Below are 18,239 nucleotides of genomic sequence, written 5' to 3' on the forward strand. Positions count from 1 at the left end.
GGTCTAGTAGGAAGGAACTAAAGATGGCAGAAAGAGAACAGACTACTGATAGAACGTGACCCCAGAGGAGACAGCAGGAGAATGAGATGCAGGAGAATGAGATGCAGGAATGGCAGTCCTTAGAAAGGGCAAGAGACATGTTACCATTGGAGGTAGGAGAAAAGCTGAAAGAAAATATAGAAAAGTAAAGGTTCAGTAGAGAAAAAGTGAGGGCATTCAAATTGAAAGGAGCCAAGGTCTTAGTACCTATAAAGCAGAGGGAAAGATTCAAGGCTAGAGGACAGTAAGAAATATTTTAATTAATTGAGGCAATAGTTGACAAAATTTATTGAATGCCTACTCTGCTATAAGCCAAGAATTCAGTAGAGAAGACCATAAGGGATAAAAATAAAGAAGCATAATTAGGGACCCAACTGAGAAGAAATAGCATGAACTTTTCATAGAACCCAGCAGCATGGTTTCACAGTTTTGCCCAGCTTCTGAAAAGTGGTTATTGAAGGAAGTTAATGGTGCTGCACAGGGTTAGGAACTGAAATGGTGAGAATGGCAGACAAGGGTGGAGGAAAGAAAGATGGATTCTAGAGGCGAGAGAAGACAGTATTGGCATGGACTAAGCTGAGCGATCAGGTGAATGAATACTGAGAGGAGTTTAGAATCTAAACACTGTGATTTGGGTGTGGAGCAAGTTATCAGAAATGAGGAAATAAAGTGCTTGTAATCAGAAAAGGAATACTCTGTGTTTGAGAACTTAAAGAAAAATAGTTTCAGATCAAGCAAATTATGAAGTGCCCTGTCTGCATTTTCAGAGGTTAAATGAGGAAGTATCAAGCCACGGTATTAGATGGGCTAGAAGTAAAAATCAATGAATGTGGCAAAGGAGGAGAGCGGGTGGAGAAGATGACTGACCAGGCACCCAAATCATCAAGACAGGTAGGGTGTTATGATGGAGGTCACAGACACAGCAATAAGGATAGGGCTTGGATGTCAAGGTTCAAAAACAGAGGTTGATGGAGGCAGAACAACAGTCTAAAATAACAAGAAGGGATAAGAATGTTTTTGAGGCTGAGTGTATCTTGAGGTGCAATTCAGATTTCAATTAAGGTAAAGAATTGGAAGTTCAACCTGACAATCCATCTAAGACCATAGAAGACTTTGCTCCACCGTCGAACTAGGAGGCAAACAGCAAGGAGTGACTGATAGAGAAGTAAGCAAGGATGCACAGCAGAAAAGGAAAGGGTTGGCTGGAATAAGATATAAGCATTGTTCTCTGCCCTCATCTACCCTATCACCTCTTTACAGGACCCTTCTAATGCTTAACATTACTTGTAAGGCATTATCGCTATTTTACAGATAAGAAAAAGCTGGTTCTGAAATTTGAGTCTTGTCCTGACTGCAAAATCTAGTCTTTCTACAACATACTGACTCTCAGTGGTCTAAAAGTGTTACTGCAGCTTTCAAGGACTAACTGGAAATCGTGTCGGACTTGTATGAAAAATGCTATGAAACACAATATATATTTTTTTTGAGGTAGAATTGGCATATAACATGATATTAGTTTCAGGTGTACAACATGATTTAATATTTGGATATTTTGTGAAATGATCACCACAATAAGTCTAGCTAACATCTGTCACCATATATACAGATGTTTTTTTCTTACGATGGGAACTTTTAAGATTTACTCTCTTAGCAACTTTCAAATATGCAATACAATATTATTAACTATAGTCACCATGCTGTATATTAAATCCTCAGGACTTATTTCTTCTATAACTGGAAGTTTGGGCCTTTTGACCCATTTCACCCCACCACCACCCCCCCCCCCAACCCCCTTCCCATAATGAACAACCTGTTCTCTGTATCTGTAAGCTTGTTTTGTTATTTTAAACAAAATCACACATTCAAGTGAGATCATACCTTATTTATCTTTCTTGGCCAGACTTATTTCGCTTAGCATAACGCCCTCAAGGTCTGTCTCTGTTGTCTCAAATGGCAAGATTTCCTTTTTTAAGGCTGAATAATATTCCATTGTGTATATATACATTTTTCTTTATCCATTCATCCACTGATGGACAGTTAGGTTGATTCCGTGTCTTCACTATTGTAAATAATGCCACAATGAACATGAGAGTAGATATCTTTCTAAGTTAGTGTTCTTGTTTTCTTTGGGTAAATATAAGTAAAATTGCTGGATCAGATGGTAGTTCTATTTTTAATTTTTTGAGGAACCTCCATTCTGTTTTCCACAGAGGCTGAACCAATTTACATTTCCACCAACAGTGCACAAGGGTTCCCTTTTCTCCACATCCTTCTCAACACTTATCTCTTCTCTTTTTGATGCTAGCCAGTCTAACATATGTGAAGTGATTTCTCATTGTGGTTTTGATTTGCATTTCCCTGATGATTAGTGATGTGGAGCACTTTTTCATGTGCCTATTGGCAATCTGTATGTCTTCTTTTGAAAAATGTCTATTCAACAACTAGAATATAGAGCTATGTACTGGGAGGGCTTTGGGGAGAAGAAGAAGAAGAAAAAAAAAAGAAGATTGGCAACAAATGTTAACTCAGGTGCCAATCTTTAAAAAAAAAAAATCTATTCAGAGCCTCTGCCCATTTTTTAATCAGGTTTTTTTTCTATTGAGTTGTATGTACAATGTATTTCTTTGTGTTGCTCTTGAATTATATTCAGCTCTAAAAAGTTCTATGTGAGCTTGCATATTTAATACTGTATATTTAAATCTTAACTTTCTTTTTCAAGAGAAACATCTTGGACCCTTTTCCTTAATGATATTAAGGAACTTCCAAATACATCCTAAATGATCACATTGAATTTCTGCAACTATACCCTAAAACACTAAGTTAATATTTATATTGCATTATTTTTCAGGTGTGAAAATGAAACCAAATTCAAAACAGAAGAAGTATTCTGGGCTTACAATTTGTGCCCTACTCCGTACTCCTGGACTGCACTTCTGGGCCTTATTTTATATGTTGTTTTCTTCGCACCTGGTAAACCAAAGGCTATTGTTGTGTTAATTAAGTTGTCTCTTTTTAGAGGAGACAAGCTACTCTTTTTAAAATTCCTTACATACTACTTTACTGAAATTTTTAATTTTGTATTTCTCAGGAATGGGACCAATGCCTTGGACTGTGAATTCTGAAATATATCCCCTTTGGGCAAGAAGTACAGGAAACGCATGTTCATCTGGAATAAACTGGATTTGCAACGTTCTGGTTTCATTGACATTTTTACACACAGCAGAGTATCTCACATACTATGGTAAGAGAATATTTTTTCCAGCTATAGTTTCATTTTTATTTTTCCTACTGTTTTTAGATATGCTATCATTTGTGATTGAAAAGACTAGATGGTTATATTTTTGCTGTTATAAATAGCTCTGTGTGGCTTTCTTGTTCCCCAAAGTCCTTGGAAATGGACGTGGAAAAAAAGAAGAGGAATTCTCCCTTCCTGAGCAGCATTGCTTCTTGTCCCTCAGTGCTTCATAGCCTTCACCCACCCACCCACTCTCCCAACCCAAACATTTCCCAGCTATCTCCCCAGTTGGAAATCTTCACAGCAGAGCTGTTAGTTTAATGAAGAAACACAGCCAACAGAGAATGGTAGAAAGAGGTAGGCAGGAAGTCTAGGGCTAATGCTTGAAGATGTCCCACGGCAGGGATGGAGTCGTGTCCAAGAGCAGAATCAGGGTAGGGCTGAAAGTAGCTCCCCCAAATGTCGCGCTGGGAGTTACGCCTTCCACTGTATCATCTACGCCATTCAGGCCACGGCATGTGCATTTCAGTGTCCACTGAGAATGGCAATTACCACTGCCAAAACTGTAAACATAACAGAAGGGTTCAAGTGAAAAGGTGTGGAGGCCGTAACTCAAAGAAAACAATATTGGGAAGTGGCTGAGTTAGGAAAAAACTTTGGGAAGGTACTTCAAGTCCATTTTTACCAAAATGAAATGTCTTTCTTTTTTTAGCAAGATGATTTCTTCATTGTCTGTATAAGTTTATAGATTGTGATTGGATTCTAAATTGATGAAATATGAGGTTTTCACTCTAACCCCCTAAGCCTCTATGCTGTATATGGAATGCCTGCTGCTTAGGCCATCCTCTGATCCCCTCCCCTATCACTCACCTCCCTTCATCTCACCCCACCCCATGATCTAAGCACTCATTATTCCTTTTTGCAATAACAGGTTCGTTTGTCAGCCCCTCTCCCCTTACTGCTGGACCATAAGTCCCATGAGCTCAGGCAACTACTACAGCTTGTTCACCATTAAATTCCCAGTGCCTTCCAGGGTGTGCCATTCACTTGATAAGCACTCAGAAGTGTTTGTCAAATGAATACACATGCAGATGAGTTTTGTAGATGAGTGATGAATAAAGGAAACATTATAAAAATTTATTCCTCCTCTCTTCTGAACATGCTGAATTGGTATTTACTTTTATTTAATACTATTTATCTACTGAGTATTATCTTTATAAACTCTTCTCTCTCCCAACCACCATTTAGAACATTTAGAAATACTTATTTTCTTGGAAAGGAAATGCACTGGCATTTTAAACTGGATATATATTCAGTATGTTCAGCTTTATCCCACTTGGCAATTAAAATTTTTACATAAATTCATAAAGTTATCTTCCTGACACCATGAGTATGAGCACAATAAATATTTACCCATATTTGCTGATTCCTGAGAACACATTTAAGACCTAAATATAGACTAACATCCTGAGGAAGCATTTTTTATAGAAATTCATAGACCAAATAATAGTCTACTTGGTAAGACTTCTGATAGCAAAGCTCCTCTTTCTTGAATTTATACTGCCAGAAAAACATGAGGCAACAGAAGTAAAATTTAAATAGGGCCTAGCCAGACTTCTTTCAAAAATATCCCATTAGAAGAAGCTTTTTGCTTTGTTACTAAGCCAAGCTTCTATCATGTCAGTGCACCGGTCAGTCCATTAGGTCTACTGCTTTCTAGTACTGGAACAATATTTCAGTTCAGGTTCATTTTTTCCCTGTTTTTTTTGATGTACATTTTAATCTACATGTTACTGATTTATGTAAGGTATATGTTTCTATTCCTAATTTATGAATATACACCATAATGATGTATTTCTCTGGAAATATCCATGTCTATTTCCTTCTTTTTTTGTTTTGTAAGACCTCAGATTTTGATTCCTTCATAAACTATACTGCTTAGACAGGTCTGCCTTGGACCCCATCCAGTAATGTTTTATAATATTACTAAAAATTATCATTAAACTGTCACCAGTATACCATTTTATGTATAGCATGTGTGACTGAAGTGATCCCTTGGAGAGCATTAGATCAAAGTTCCTGGGTTGAGGTATTGAAATTCAATCAAACATGGTCTTTGATTCCTCATTTTGCATAATTCAATTAAATACCTGTCGTAATCTGAAACTTAATGTAGGACTCTAGTAAGATTTATTTCCTTCCGAATAAAGCTGAGGAGTATCTGCACTGTTTAACAATCCTGACAGACATTTTTTTCATTTTCATTCCGAGGGGGGAATAATTAAGAAAGTGAGTTACATAATTGACCTGCCCGTTACATGCAGCAGGTCACAGCCTCCGGGCCTGCCCACCTCTGTGGCTTAACCACAGGTCTCACCAGAGAAGCCCACTTAGCTTTGGCGTCTGCTTGCTTTAGATTCCTCAGATTTAATAAAAGGGTCTTGTATTTTAATAGAATTTCCCTGATGTTATTTGGCTTGGGAATCTGGGTCACAAGCAAGAAGCTGCACGGCATTCAAGAATCTTCCTAACCCGTCTAGTTGGTTTTAACTGTACGAGTTTAGCACTAACAGATTTGATTTGTTACTTCTGATCATGCCTCTCTTCCTAAATTGTGAATTGTGATGAATATTTCCTCAATACTACATTTTATAAAGCCAAACTAGGTTTGCTCTGTTAGAGATTTTGGAGTTTAGCAGCCTGGTTTAGTCTAAAATGTTATACCAGTTGCACTTTTTTTTTTTTTTCTGTTTCTCATCATCATGATTATGATCCTTTCTTTGTTCCTCTCTGCTAAAGATTCCAATTCTGTTCTTACCTCCACAACTTTGCTTATCTGTAAACAGATCACAGGACTTCATCTCCTTTCATTTTTTTCTCAAAACTCCCACATTCTCCAAAGGCTAGCTTGTAAGTATCACCTTTTTGATGAAAACATTCCCAATTTATTGGTCATACCAACCTTGTTCCACTCTATCTCTGAAAGCATCTGTTGTGTTCCCTACTCATTTAGTAGAATTTGATTATGCTGTCTATCACTTTTTTGAGCAGCTAACATCCAAATTCTAATAGGCATGTAACATACATTATTTTATTCTTGCAGTTTGGCAAGGCAGGAATTATTTTCTCCATTAAATCAGGAAACTAAGGTCAAGAGAATTTAAGAAACTGCCCAAGGATTCAGCCTGGGTTGCTTTGTGATTGTCAGACTCTACAGAGCCATGGTGCCTTCCTTTCACTGTAACACTCAGCCACGCATCCCAGATTACCTGGTATTATTTTTTGGTTATTTACCAAGTATAAGACATAAAAAAATGTATGTTTGTAGTAAGTATTCAGTGTGAACCAAACAAATGAAATAAATGAGCCCTATATTTGTAAATAGAGTTGTGTTTTTATTAAAGAGAATTTGATTTATACAAGTCCAGCTCCTTAAGATTGTATGGCTTCTGATGACTTAATCTAACAAACTATGTCTTGATTTAGTCAACTCTTTAATATTTTTTCTAATTTATCATAATTTATCTCTATTTCCCTTCTGTTTTCTCAGGGCTCCTCATTCCAGAGAGCAGATTCTTTTGGGTGGCCAATTGAGCAGCATTTTTCCTCTGTAGTTTTCCTTGAGCCTTCCCAAGAAATGTTTCTGTGTATATTCCTGAAATGGTTATTTATACGTATGTCTTTAAGAATGTAGTCTTAATAATGTCTTTCCTATTCTGTGATGATTCAGCAGAACTGAGAAATGTTAATTCAGTTCTTTAATTGCTATGCTATTCATCTTAAAGACATATTTGAAAGTCAAGCTTTATGTTGTCTAGTTTAGCCCTTTATTTCAGATCTGTTACTCAATATATTCCATCTGGCAGTCAACAAGAGCACATTCATTCTCTAGACGCTCCAGTGTGTCAGGCTCTGTACTAGGGAACCCACAGACAAACAAGCCATAGACTCTGCCCTTAAGACCACTTTTGCTACTGAAACAGAAGAGGATGTCTCTCTCTCAAGCATCTCATAACCATCTCTCCAAAACCTGGTCCTGATTTGGGTTGTAAAATTCATAGAATTATAAACTTAAATCATAGCTGAGAAACCATCTTATTTTGCCGAATCAGGAAACTGAGGGCCAGAGAAGAGGTTAAATGACTATTTAGAAGTCACGTAGCAAGATTGAAATCCAGATTTTCCAACTTCCAATCTGATATGCTTTCTCCAGCCTTTGTCCCATTAGTTTGTCATCTTCCTTCCCCCATCTCATACACAGGATGGTCTGGACCAAGGGCCTAAAATTAGGCAAGGACTCCATTACAGTTAGTTGTTTCCAACCATCGAAAGTGAAAGCATAGGATCTTATATTTAAATTGGGAATTGGACTATAAAAGGAAAGGCCATCTTGGAAATATGTAAGAACATGCTCAAGTCATATACTCATATATCTCATCCATCTTGGCTTGCTGAATTGACACTTGGAAAACACAACCAGGTAGTAATTATGTCTTTGTGGTTGTGCTGCATTGACATGCATAGTCTTACAGCAAAACAAAATTCTCTGACCTCATGGAGCTTACATTCTAGAGGAGGAAAATAAAACAAATTAGTAAGCTTTATAGTATGTCAGATGGTGATAAGTGCTCTGCACCAAAAGAAAAGGACGACGACTATAAGGATCCAAGAGAAGGAACAAGGAGACTAGTTAGGAGACCACTGCAGCAGTGCAGATGAGGGAGGATGGCTGTCAGATCACAGACATCAGCGGAATGAGGAGAAGCGGTCATCTTCAGATTATATTTGAAGGCAGATCCAACAGGACTAACCAGCAGATTGGATACTGGGCAGGAGAGTGAGAGAAAAGTCAAGGTTGACTATCAGACTTTTGGAATGAGAGACCAGAAGGATAGAGCTGCCATGTACTCCAGTGAGTCATGAGTTCAGCAGTGTCATCATTGTATGTGGGTTCTGGAAATACTAGATAAATGAGAAAGAAATTTCTCCCTCAAAGTGCCTCCAGTCTAGTAGACAAGACAAATAATACATGCACATAATTATAATATTTCTTGGTTATTATGATAGGAGGCCTCAGCAAAGTGCTGTGAAAGCACATAGAGAAAAGTTATCTCTATCCAGCCACAGGAGAAAAGACTGCAAAGCAGAAGTTACATCTGAACCTGGTCTATCATTCTTCTTGAGTTTGGCCTTACAAGTTTAGAAAGGCAAATTACATTATATTCACAGGATTAGAACAATTAGAGTAAACCAGGCTGGCAGTAATTTTTGGTTCCATTTCATACCACAGTTATGCATGACTGACCAGAAAGGAAAGTCAAAATCAAGGACTGTTTCTAACCTAGGCCCCTCTCTCTCTATATATAGACCATATTTATATAGACCAAGTATATCTATGTGTATTTATACATACATATTATTTTCCATTGCAGGAGCCTTCTTCCTTTATGCTGGATTCGCTGCCGTGGGACTCCTTTTCATCTATGGCTGTCTTCCTGAGACCAAAGGGAAAAAATTAGAGGAAATTGAATCACTCTTTGACAACAGGCTATGTACATGTGGCGCTTCAGATTCTGATGAAGGGAGATATATTGAATATATTTGGGTGAAGGGAAGTAACTATCATCTTTCTGACAACGATGCTTCTGATGTGGAATAAATTTCAGCTGCTGATATATTTAGTCATTTAAACAACCTTGGGGGAGAAGAGCAGCAATGGATGACCTCACTGCCCTGCTTCTAATCTGGTTCTTTCCACAGTCTAGTTTGGAATGACTTCATATTCTAGAATATTTGATTAGGAGGAAGATACAACCATGATGACATTGTTTTTTTCACAAGCAGAAATGTAAAAAAATATTTACGGAGATTTTAAACTAATAATTATTGAGCAAATATGTGCAATTCCTTCCTGAGGTAGTCTAAAATGAATACTGTATCCAGTGACTTCAGTGGTATCCTTTTTTCCTAAGACCATATATAATTATTAGTGGCAGCTGAGTCAGTGCTGATCTAGCCAAATCATAATATGTATGATATACTTATAAAGAAGGATTCTGGGATATGATCCAAGGGTGTTTTCTGTCAAAACATGGCCTATTGGCCCTAAATTTTCCTAAGGACAAGTAGCTTATCTGTGATCAGCTATTAGAAAGTAAATTCCCTTTAAGCTTTCATCAACAGATTCGAAAGTGCCTCCTACAAGGGCACAGCTGTCCTTATCTCCTTTGGATTCCATATTTGGTTTCTCTCTCCAATTCAGCTCTTGAGAGTTCTTCAGAAACTGACTATGTACAGGCTATTTTGAACATAATGAAAAGCAGGTCTTTTAGGGTTTATTTTCATACATATTTTTTTGCAGCAGTGATAAGTATACATTTGCACAGATAAGCTAACAAGTTTTGATAAGTATATTTTATTAGTAGAAAGTAAGAAAGAGAAGATTTTTCTGGACCCCTGATCGAGTTAGTCACTTCGGTATGCAACTTCAACACAAAATAGAGCTAGATCTTCAACTGTACTTCAGGGTCAGTTTTTGTTCATGCCAGAATCACCTGATATTCACCACACCTGCGATCGTCAACTCTGGAGTCCTATTTGTGCCTTCATTTGTGTTAAATAGCTGCTAGCAGACTATTTTTCCCCCCTCTTTTAATCAAATTTCTCAAACAAAAAAGGAAGAAAATCAGTGACAGAAATAATCCTGCTGTTATTGATGTTTGTTTAATTAAAGAGTGGGACTTATTTTTTTCTTAACTTATTAACTCTTCCTAATGGAACTGTCACATTTTATTACCTAATAGTACTTTGTCTTTTTTTACTCTAAGAACATAAACTAGTTTTTATTTTTGCACACCCTGTCTTGTTTTCCCTGACAATTTACCAAAAAAAAAAAAAAGATACATAGATTTGTCTGAGAGTGTTTCCTTTTTTCTCATGGTTGGCTTGGATTTTTTCCTTCTTGTCTAAGAATTGGGATTATCTATTGGAACAGATTGCTGGTTCTCATACAGCACATAACTTTAAGAAATGTTGACTTACCACATGCCTACAATGTCCTTTCAAAGTGTTCCTTGGTTTTTATGCTCATTCATCAAGGAACTCTAATTTTTGCTCTTATATTAAGAATTATATAGTATGTACAAAATTATTCATAAATTACTTATTAGTTCCAGTGAAAATATGAATGACTCACCTGTGGCCAGTTAGGAACACATAAGTTTGGTGCATGTTAACATGGCTCTAAACATTAAATAAGGTACTTTTTGGAATGAAAAGGTGGCTGTCTCTAAATTCAATGTGTTTCTGCCAGTCTCCAAGATGTTTTGTTCTTCTCTTAAAGTCTGGCTTGTTCCTATCACAGTTATCAAAGCTGAGAATGTAGCCAAGAAGGTTCATTCTCTCAGCAACCAGGGGTATACGTGTTTAAACGGTCACTTTACTGGCCTAAAAATCCTTCAGCCAAAAAAGTTTTCTCCCTTTGGTCATGTCATGTAATAAAAAATATTATTTTTTCCTTCAATTAGGTGCTTTGACAATTGATTTATAAGGGGATAGTAATATTAATTTTTCCCAGAAAAGCAGATGAGATTTAATGGAGAAAATTATTATTCTATTGATATTTCTTACCCCGTAAGAAATTTCTTATCTGTGTAATATTTCTCACAGATCAAGTGAAGTGGAAAACAAGCTACTGTGTGGTAAAATCAGAATATGATGGGGAGAAAAAATATTTAGACCAATAAAGTGCCCTCTTTAAAAATTTATGTTTCTGATTTATCCAAGTAATTGCCTCAATTCTTCTCTTTATTGTATACATAGCCTTAACTATATGCTTATATACTCAGCTGGGCTGGATGCACAGTAACTTTATTAAAGGAGCAGCTCGACTCTTATTATTTCCTAAAGCAGAACATGGCCTGTTCTCCCCGACATAAGCAGATGGTGTTTGCAACTTTCCATCCATAAATGCACATAACAGGGAAAATCAGCCACAGTTCTCCTCCGCATTCTCCTCAGCTTCTTTAAAGGACTATTTGTTATTTATATGATGATAAAGATAGATAACATTCCATATCTTTGAAGTACAAGACAGAGAGGCGTAGTTATAAGAATTATTTATAATTTTTTAAAAACAAATAACTACTTGAAAAGGCACCTTATAAAATGAGGGTATTATTTTTAGATTCAGTGAACATTTATAGTACATTACAAATTGAATGTTTGAATTTTGCAGGCTTTTTTATATTACGCAGCTTTTAAGTTCTCAGAGTCTTTGGCTACCACTATCAACTTGAAAACATTCCGTTTTCATTCCGAAACATCATCAAATACATATTTTATAGGACGATTTGTTTATATGTGTTATATTTGACTTACCATATTAAAGCACATTAAGCATCATGCTTTTAACTGAAATTATAGGTTTCCTTCTAAACATGCTGCAGATTCAACAGAGGTATATTATGTTTTAGGGAAATTTAGTGAAGGAGGTCATCACCCCTATTGAGGCTTAGCCTGGATGGCTGATGAGATCTGCACTAGACTTAAGAGAATATAGCATTTCATCTGCATCTGAACACATAAGGCTGAATGTGATGTCAGATAGGTTTTACACATTTGGTATTAATATTTTTCTTCAATATAAACATTCCTAATAATTTTGATTGTTGCACCGTAGTCAATAATTATCCAAGGCATGATTTTTAATATGTATCTAAAGATCTAAATTAAAATTAGACTTAAAATATAGTATTTCCATTTGAATTTTGTTCCCAGTCATATGCGGTAGTTAGTTCCCTGATGGAAAATGCTATGAGAGTAATGCTATCAAGTGCTTTTTCATAATTTTATTTTACCACTGAACCAGATTTTAGTATATGTCTAAACATTATTTTTTAAGTTATTCACTCTAAAATGGTAAATCCATTAAAGCAAAGAATTTATAAATTGTTTACTATAATTTCAAAATCAGTTATCCAGAGGAAGAAGGAAGAGGAAAAACGTAAGTTGACAACTTACCCTTTTGCTTTTACACAGAAAGTAAAATTGAAATGTATTCTAATAATCCACAGATCCTGGGGGAGGACAGTCTAGAAAATACTATCCATATGTTATCTAAGAGAGTCTCAATTTATAAACTTTATCAGTGTCATTAAATACTGTAATACAGTGAGGGGAGTGGGAGGATTCTTTTGATTTTATTTCATTGGCATAGTAATTAAGAACAATAAAATTAATGAGATGTTTTGTTATAATCAGATTTTTTTTTTTTACCATTCTCCTAGTTATAAAATCTTAAATTATACTAAGCACATAACAACTCAGATTTATACAGTTATTGGGACAAGTTTTAAATTACCAATTTCAGACCTTTGCACTAACTATGAATAAAAGAATGACATAACAGGTCAGGAGCAGGGAATTCATAATTTGTGCTTTATAGCAAAACATATTAAATTGTGGATAAAATTTACAGCTCATGTGTAGCTGCTGCCTATAAAAGACTCAGAGGTGTTCTCTGGATTAACGTTAATACCCTATTTTCTGTCCTTTTCTATCAGTTGTCTTAGCCTCATGTACAGTAATGTTAAGCTAATTTGATGAAGTGATTTAGGTTGTAGCAGCGTATCAATTATCAGTACATTCAGGTCTTCTGGGTGAGCAGTATTGCTACTATTTTCTAGAAAGGGTAATCATTTTAAAATGCCAAACAGCTAACTGCTACCAACTCTCTTATATATTGTCTCCTAGAGAAGCAAATTTTTGTCTGCCTATATACATCAGAAAGATAGTTCCTAAGAGTGTTAATGACGTTCAGAAGTACATGAATTTTATCCTCATAATTTGCTTGTGAGTGTAAAACAATGTAATTCCTATAAAACTTTACTTTGTATGTATAAAACAGTCTGTTGCACTTGAGTGATTTGGTCTGTGGAATGTTAAATACTTACTTTCATTTAGCAGTAATATTCAGATTTTTATTTTAGACAGTTAAGTTCATGTGTTTGATTTTGTCACATCAGTATAAATGAGAAAAAGAAATACAGCTTACAAGTACTCAAAAATAAAAACCAGTATTTTGTAAAGTTTTAAAATGTTAGCAAATTTAACATCATTCCATCTTATTTGAAGGTTAAAAAAGATGAGATTTAACTCTAGCCAAAGTAGAAATTTATATTCTACATGTCCAAACTGGTTCCTAGCGGCTTTTGGACTATATCTCACTTGATGTTATAGTATCTCTTATTTGTAATAAATGTTCAAATTTCTACTTAGAAGCGCTAATGTACATCTAGATTAAATCAAAACACACTTTTATGCTTTTAAAATGTTTTCAAAATATATATTTTAATTTCTAGGTGCATGTTACATAGTGTTTAACACTTCACATGTCTTGGCAAATTCAATATAAATATTTATTCCTACACGTGACATATGGGGTATCTCTTAAAAATTATGAATATTTAGCATTTCCTTCAAAGTCATTCTAGCCTCTAGCTGTATCAGAAGTATTGTATATTTTATGGAGATTTAGTGATGTATATGTAAATGATTTTAAGTTATTTTATTGAAGTTCAATCGTTACATAAAATGAAAATCTTTTTTTAAAAAAAGTGTCAGTGCCAGAACTGTAAATGAAAATAATCAAATAAAAGTTAAGACAATTCATTACTCATATATCTCCCTTGCACTTTTTATTTTCTCTACATCTCTTCCTTAGATTTTAGGATCTAGGTTACACAGTAAAAGCATCTACAAAGATTACCTACCTCTATATATTTATGCAGGCCTACTCATTTTAATGATATTTTCCCTCTTTTGAGCATAGGTAGACACAACTATCTTTGAAAAATATTTTATAGGGACCAGCCTGGTCACATAATGGTTAAGTTCTCACACTGCATTTCAGCGGCCCAGGGTTCATGGGTTCAGATCCCAGGCATGACCTACACACTGCTCATCAAGCCATGCTGTGGAAGCATCCCACATACAAAAAAAGAAGAAAACTGGCACAGAGGTTGGTTCAAAGACATATTCCTCAAGCAGAAAGAGGAAGATTGACAACAGATTTATCTCAGGGCCAATCTTCCTCATCAAAAAAAAAATTATAATACCTAAAAATTGTTCCAAGGAATTACTCTAAACATAAAACTTTGAAATGAAATGCTTAGGAATTCTCGAAATATTATTTCTGGTCGTTCTCAGAAGCAGACATTGACATGAACCATTATATTAGGTTCACAAAAATTATTTTTGGTTATTGCTTTGTAAATGAAAATGAAACACCTGCTGGATGAACAGTTGACATTCATCCTGGAACTCTGTTGCTCTCCATTGTCACTCTGCTCCAACAGCAGCTTTTACTACAAGCATTACATTACTGTTTGATCTGGGCAGCCACTAGACTTTCTCCATAGTTAGGGTGTGCCATCCCAAGCCCAACCATACAAACAGCCCAAGGAGATCCTCTGAAGACACTAGATCCACGGTCATTCAAAGTCTTTCAATGAAGTTGCATCTTAACCAAAGATTCTCATCAGCAGGTAAGGCAAAAATCCTATAAATTATCATAAAGTGTCCACCCACCTGGACACCTGACTAGTATATACGTCTGTATCAGTGGCCAGAAAAGTCCTCATTCAGTTGCCTAATCCTGTGGGGTAAACGTTGTCATCCTTTTATGGATACTAAAACTTAAGTTCAGAACATTTTGGTGATGGGCCCAGGATCACACACTAGGAAGTGGTAAAAAACTTTTCTCTGCATTGAATACTCCAACAGTCTTCCTCTCTTGGTCCTCATTTGGAATGTTGTCCTGTCAGACCCAGGCAGAAAGATTAAAAAATAGACATTGTGGGCCCAGCCAGTGGTGCAGTGGTTAAGTTCACACACTCCGCTTTGGCGGCCCAGGGTTCACAGGTTCACATCCTGGGCACAGACCTACACACCGTCATGAAGCCATGCTATGGAGGCATCCCACATACAAAATAGAGGAAGACTGGCATGGATGTTAGCTCAGCGACAGTCTTCCTCAAGCAAAAAGAGGAAGCTTGGCAACAGATGTTAGCTCATGATCAATCTTCCTCGCCAAAAAAACAAAAAGAAGACATTGTGGAATTCCTGTGTAATAACTTCAATGGTGTGCAGAAAAAGAATCAGATACCTCATTTTAACCTGAGGTATAGACACAAATCCTGAAAACCTTTGATTTCAGGATTCTTCTCCAAATATGAAGCAGTATACAGTAAAATGTTTTAACAGATCAGACTGAACCCAAATTGTCTAGGTTTTAATCTCAGCTTTTCTGCTTAGTGCCTGGTAACCTAAATTACTCATTTTCTTGTCTATAAAATGGAGATGTTGTCACTATCTACCCCATAGATGTGTTCTGGGGGTTACATCAGTTAATCACATAAAACACTTAGAGCAATGGAATGTCGAAAGTGCTGGGTAACTGTTGGCTGTTCTTAGTATCACCATCCATTTACCATCCCTGATGCCGCTAAGGTCATGATGCCCAAGGAACAAACAATATTCTTATAAATTCCCTTCCTGGGAACAACTGCTAGGGACAGGAGCACATGGGCTTCTTTGACATATGTCATACAGTCTGTGTGACTGCAGCAGCCAGGCTCCCTGCTGACCAGAATGCTTTGAGCTCTACCTTTCTCCATCTCTTTTCCATGCGTATCCTCCTAAATCGCACAGTTGATGGGAAGCACGACCTTCTCATATTCTCCAGATTATCAGGATTTAATGTAAATTTCTATTTATGTGGTCTCAGTCAAGAAACAAAAATAATTTTATAAAATCTTTAAGTACTCTATCATTTAAATTCCTTTCAGCATTAAAAAATAATCCTTGAAATCCTCTCCAAATGAAACTATTAACTCTTCACTAATGGTTATATTGAAATTAAACTCATACAATTATAGATGCTATGAATTCAACATGAAATATTTATGGTCTTTTTTTATCTTTCACATTTCATGCACTGTTCCACTACAGTTACAAAAATTAATTTCAGATGATGAGCATGCCAAATAAGTTCATTTTTTACATGAAAGAAAATATTGGCATGCTTTACTTTTAGCAAATGGATACTAAACTCACAAAATAGATTTTTTAAAGCAGTAGTTCTCAAAGTATGGTCCTCAGATTAGCAGCACTGGCATCACCCGTGAGTTTGTTACAAATGCAAATCTGTGGGCCTCACCCGACCTACTGAATCAGAATCTCTAGGGATGTAACCCAGGAAACTGGGTTTTTTTCCTTTGAAATATAATTGATATATAACATATAAGTTTAAGGTATACAACATGTTGATAAATTGCAATATGACTACCACCATAGTGTTAGCTAACACCTCTATCAGTTCACATAATTATCATTTCTTCTTTGTGGTGGGAACAATTAAGATCTAGTCTCTTAGCAACTTGGAAGTTTATAATACAGTATTGTCTATAATCACTATGCTGTTCATTAGCTCTCCAGGACTTACTTGTCTACTAGCTCCAAGTTTGTACCCTTAAACAACATATCTCCAATTCTCCCAACCCCCAGCCTCTGGTAACCACCATTCTACTCTCTGTTTTTACAAGTTCAGCTTTTTTACATCATGATCTATATTTTAGCAAACTCTTCGGGTTATTCTTACACACATGATAGTGTTAGAACTACTGCATTAGAATTTTGAAATCATTTTAAAAAGGAATCAGCAGGGGCTGGCCCCATGGCCGAGTGGTTAAGTTCACATGCTCTGCTTTGGCAGCCCAGGGTTTCACCGGTTTGGATCCTGGGCGTGGACATGGCACCACTCGTCAGGCTGTGCTGAGGCAGCATCCCACATGCTACAACTAGAAGGACTCACAACTAAAATATGCAGCTATGAACTGGAGGGATTTGGGGAGAAAAAGCAGAAAAAAATATATATTGGCAACAGCTGTTAGCTCAGGCACCAATCTTTAAAAAAAAAGGAATCAGCAGCATTTTCTTTCAAATGGTGAGCTCATCTAGCAAATAATAAACTGAGTGGATTTATATGCAAGTTACTTAGGAATTCATAAAGCTAAGTCATTTCCACCTCAGGGGCTTTGCACGTGGTGTTACCTCTGTCTGGTATGCTTGTCACTCTATGCTTTATGTATCTAGCTCCCTCTTGTCATTCAGATATCAGCTCAAAATCATCTCCTCTGAGCCTGCCTTGCCTATACAATTTAATCACCTCCTTCCTCCCCAATATATTATCATGTCACCTTGTTTTATTTTCCTCCTAGTATTTATCACTATTTGAAAATTATCTTTCTCATTTCTTGTCTGTTTCTTCAACTAGAATATACACTGCATGACAGCAGGGAACTTGTATTATACACTACTGATTCTCCAGCACCTCATACAGTGCCTAGCACATAGTATGTTCTCAATAAATATTTAAAGACTGAATGGATGCATGCATTGCAGGTGCTCCTGTGGCCCACAAAGGAGCAGTGGAAGTTTTTCACAGACTGGAAAAAAATGATTAAAATTCCACATGGCACCAGGCCATTATCAAAGAGCATGCTTTGTAAATGAACCTCTGTATAGCAAAGATGTTTTAATCCAATAGCAAATTCCATTTGGTATATGAATATGTGTATATTCGTATAAACTCATTTGGATGATAAATTTGTTTTCTTATGATTCTTGTTAAAAGAGGGCAAATCTAATGACAAAAATCATTAAATATTAGGATAGCAACGTTAGGATGGAATTTACATTTTTTTTTTGTTTTTTTAAGATTTTATTTTTTCCTTTTTCTCCCCAAAGCCCCCCAGTACATAGTTGTATATTCTTGGTTGTGGGTCCTTCCAGTTGTGGCATATGGGACGCTGCCTCACTGCTTGAGGAACAGTGCCATATCCACGCCCAGGATTCGAACCAACGAAACACTGGGCCACCTGCTGCAGAGCATGCGAACTTAACC

At 36.3% G+C, this 18,239-nt stretch overlaps 2 protein-coding genes across 10 annotated transcripts in view; one reads left to right on the plus strand and one right to left on the minus strand.

The window, feature by feature from the left end:
- The window catches only part of LOC123276152 (uncharacterized), a 104,329-nt gene extending 91,942 nt beyond the window's left edge, over nt 1–12,387 (plus strand). Inside the window, exons 6-8 of the mRNA XM_070495425.1 lie at nt 2,888–3,009; nt 3,128–3,280; nt 8,707–12,387. Coding sequence (XP_070351526.1) covers nt 2,888–3,009; nt 3,128–3,280; nt 8,707–8,933 — 502 coding nt within the window. The 3' untranslated portion in view covers nt 8,934–12,387. The remainder of the gene's footprint in view (nt 1–2,887; nt 3,010–3,127; nt 3,281–8,706) is intronic.
- LOC106822500 (regulator of DNA class I crossover intermediates 1) overlaps nt 1–18,239 on the minus strand; it is a 154,702-nt gene that overhangs the window by 38,511 nt on the left and 97,952 nt on the right. For 4 of the 9 annotated variants that reach the window (XM_070495416.1, XM_070495422.1, XM_070495420.1 and 1 more), the window contains one exon: nt 8,688–8,769. Coding sequence is in view for 8 of the 9 variants with exons in the window: in XM_070495422.1 (XP_070351523.1) it covers nt 8,752–8,769 (18 nt within the window). In the remaining variant the exon portion in view is untranslated. The other 5 variants (XM_070495423.1, XM_070495421.1, XM_070495418.1 and 2 more) reach the window with 2 other exon arrangements.

This window comes from Equus asinus, chromosome 23, assembly GCF_041296235.1.
Source record: "Equus asinus isolate D_3611 breed Donkey chromosome 23, EquAss-T2T_v2, whole genome shotgun sequence".
NCBI lineage: Eukaryota > Metazoa > Chordata > Mammalia > Perissodactyla > Equidae > Equus > Equus asinus.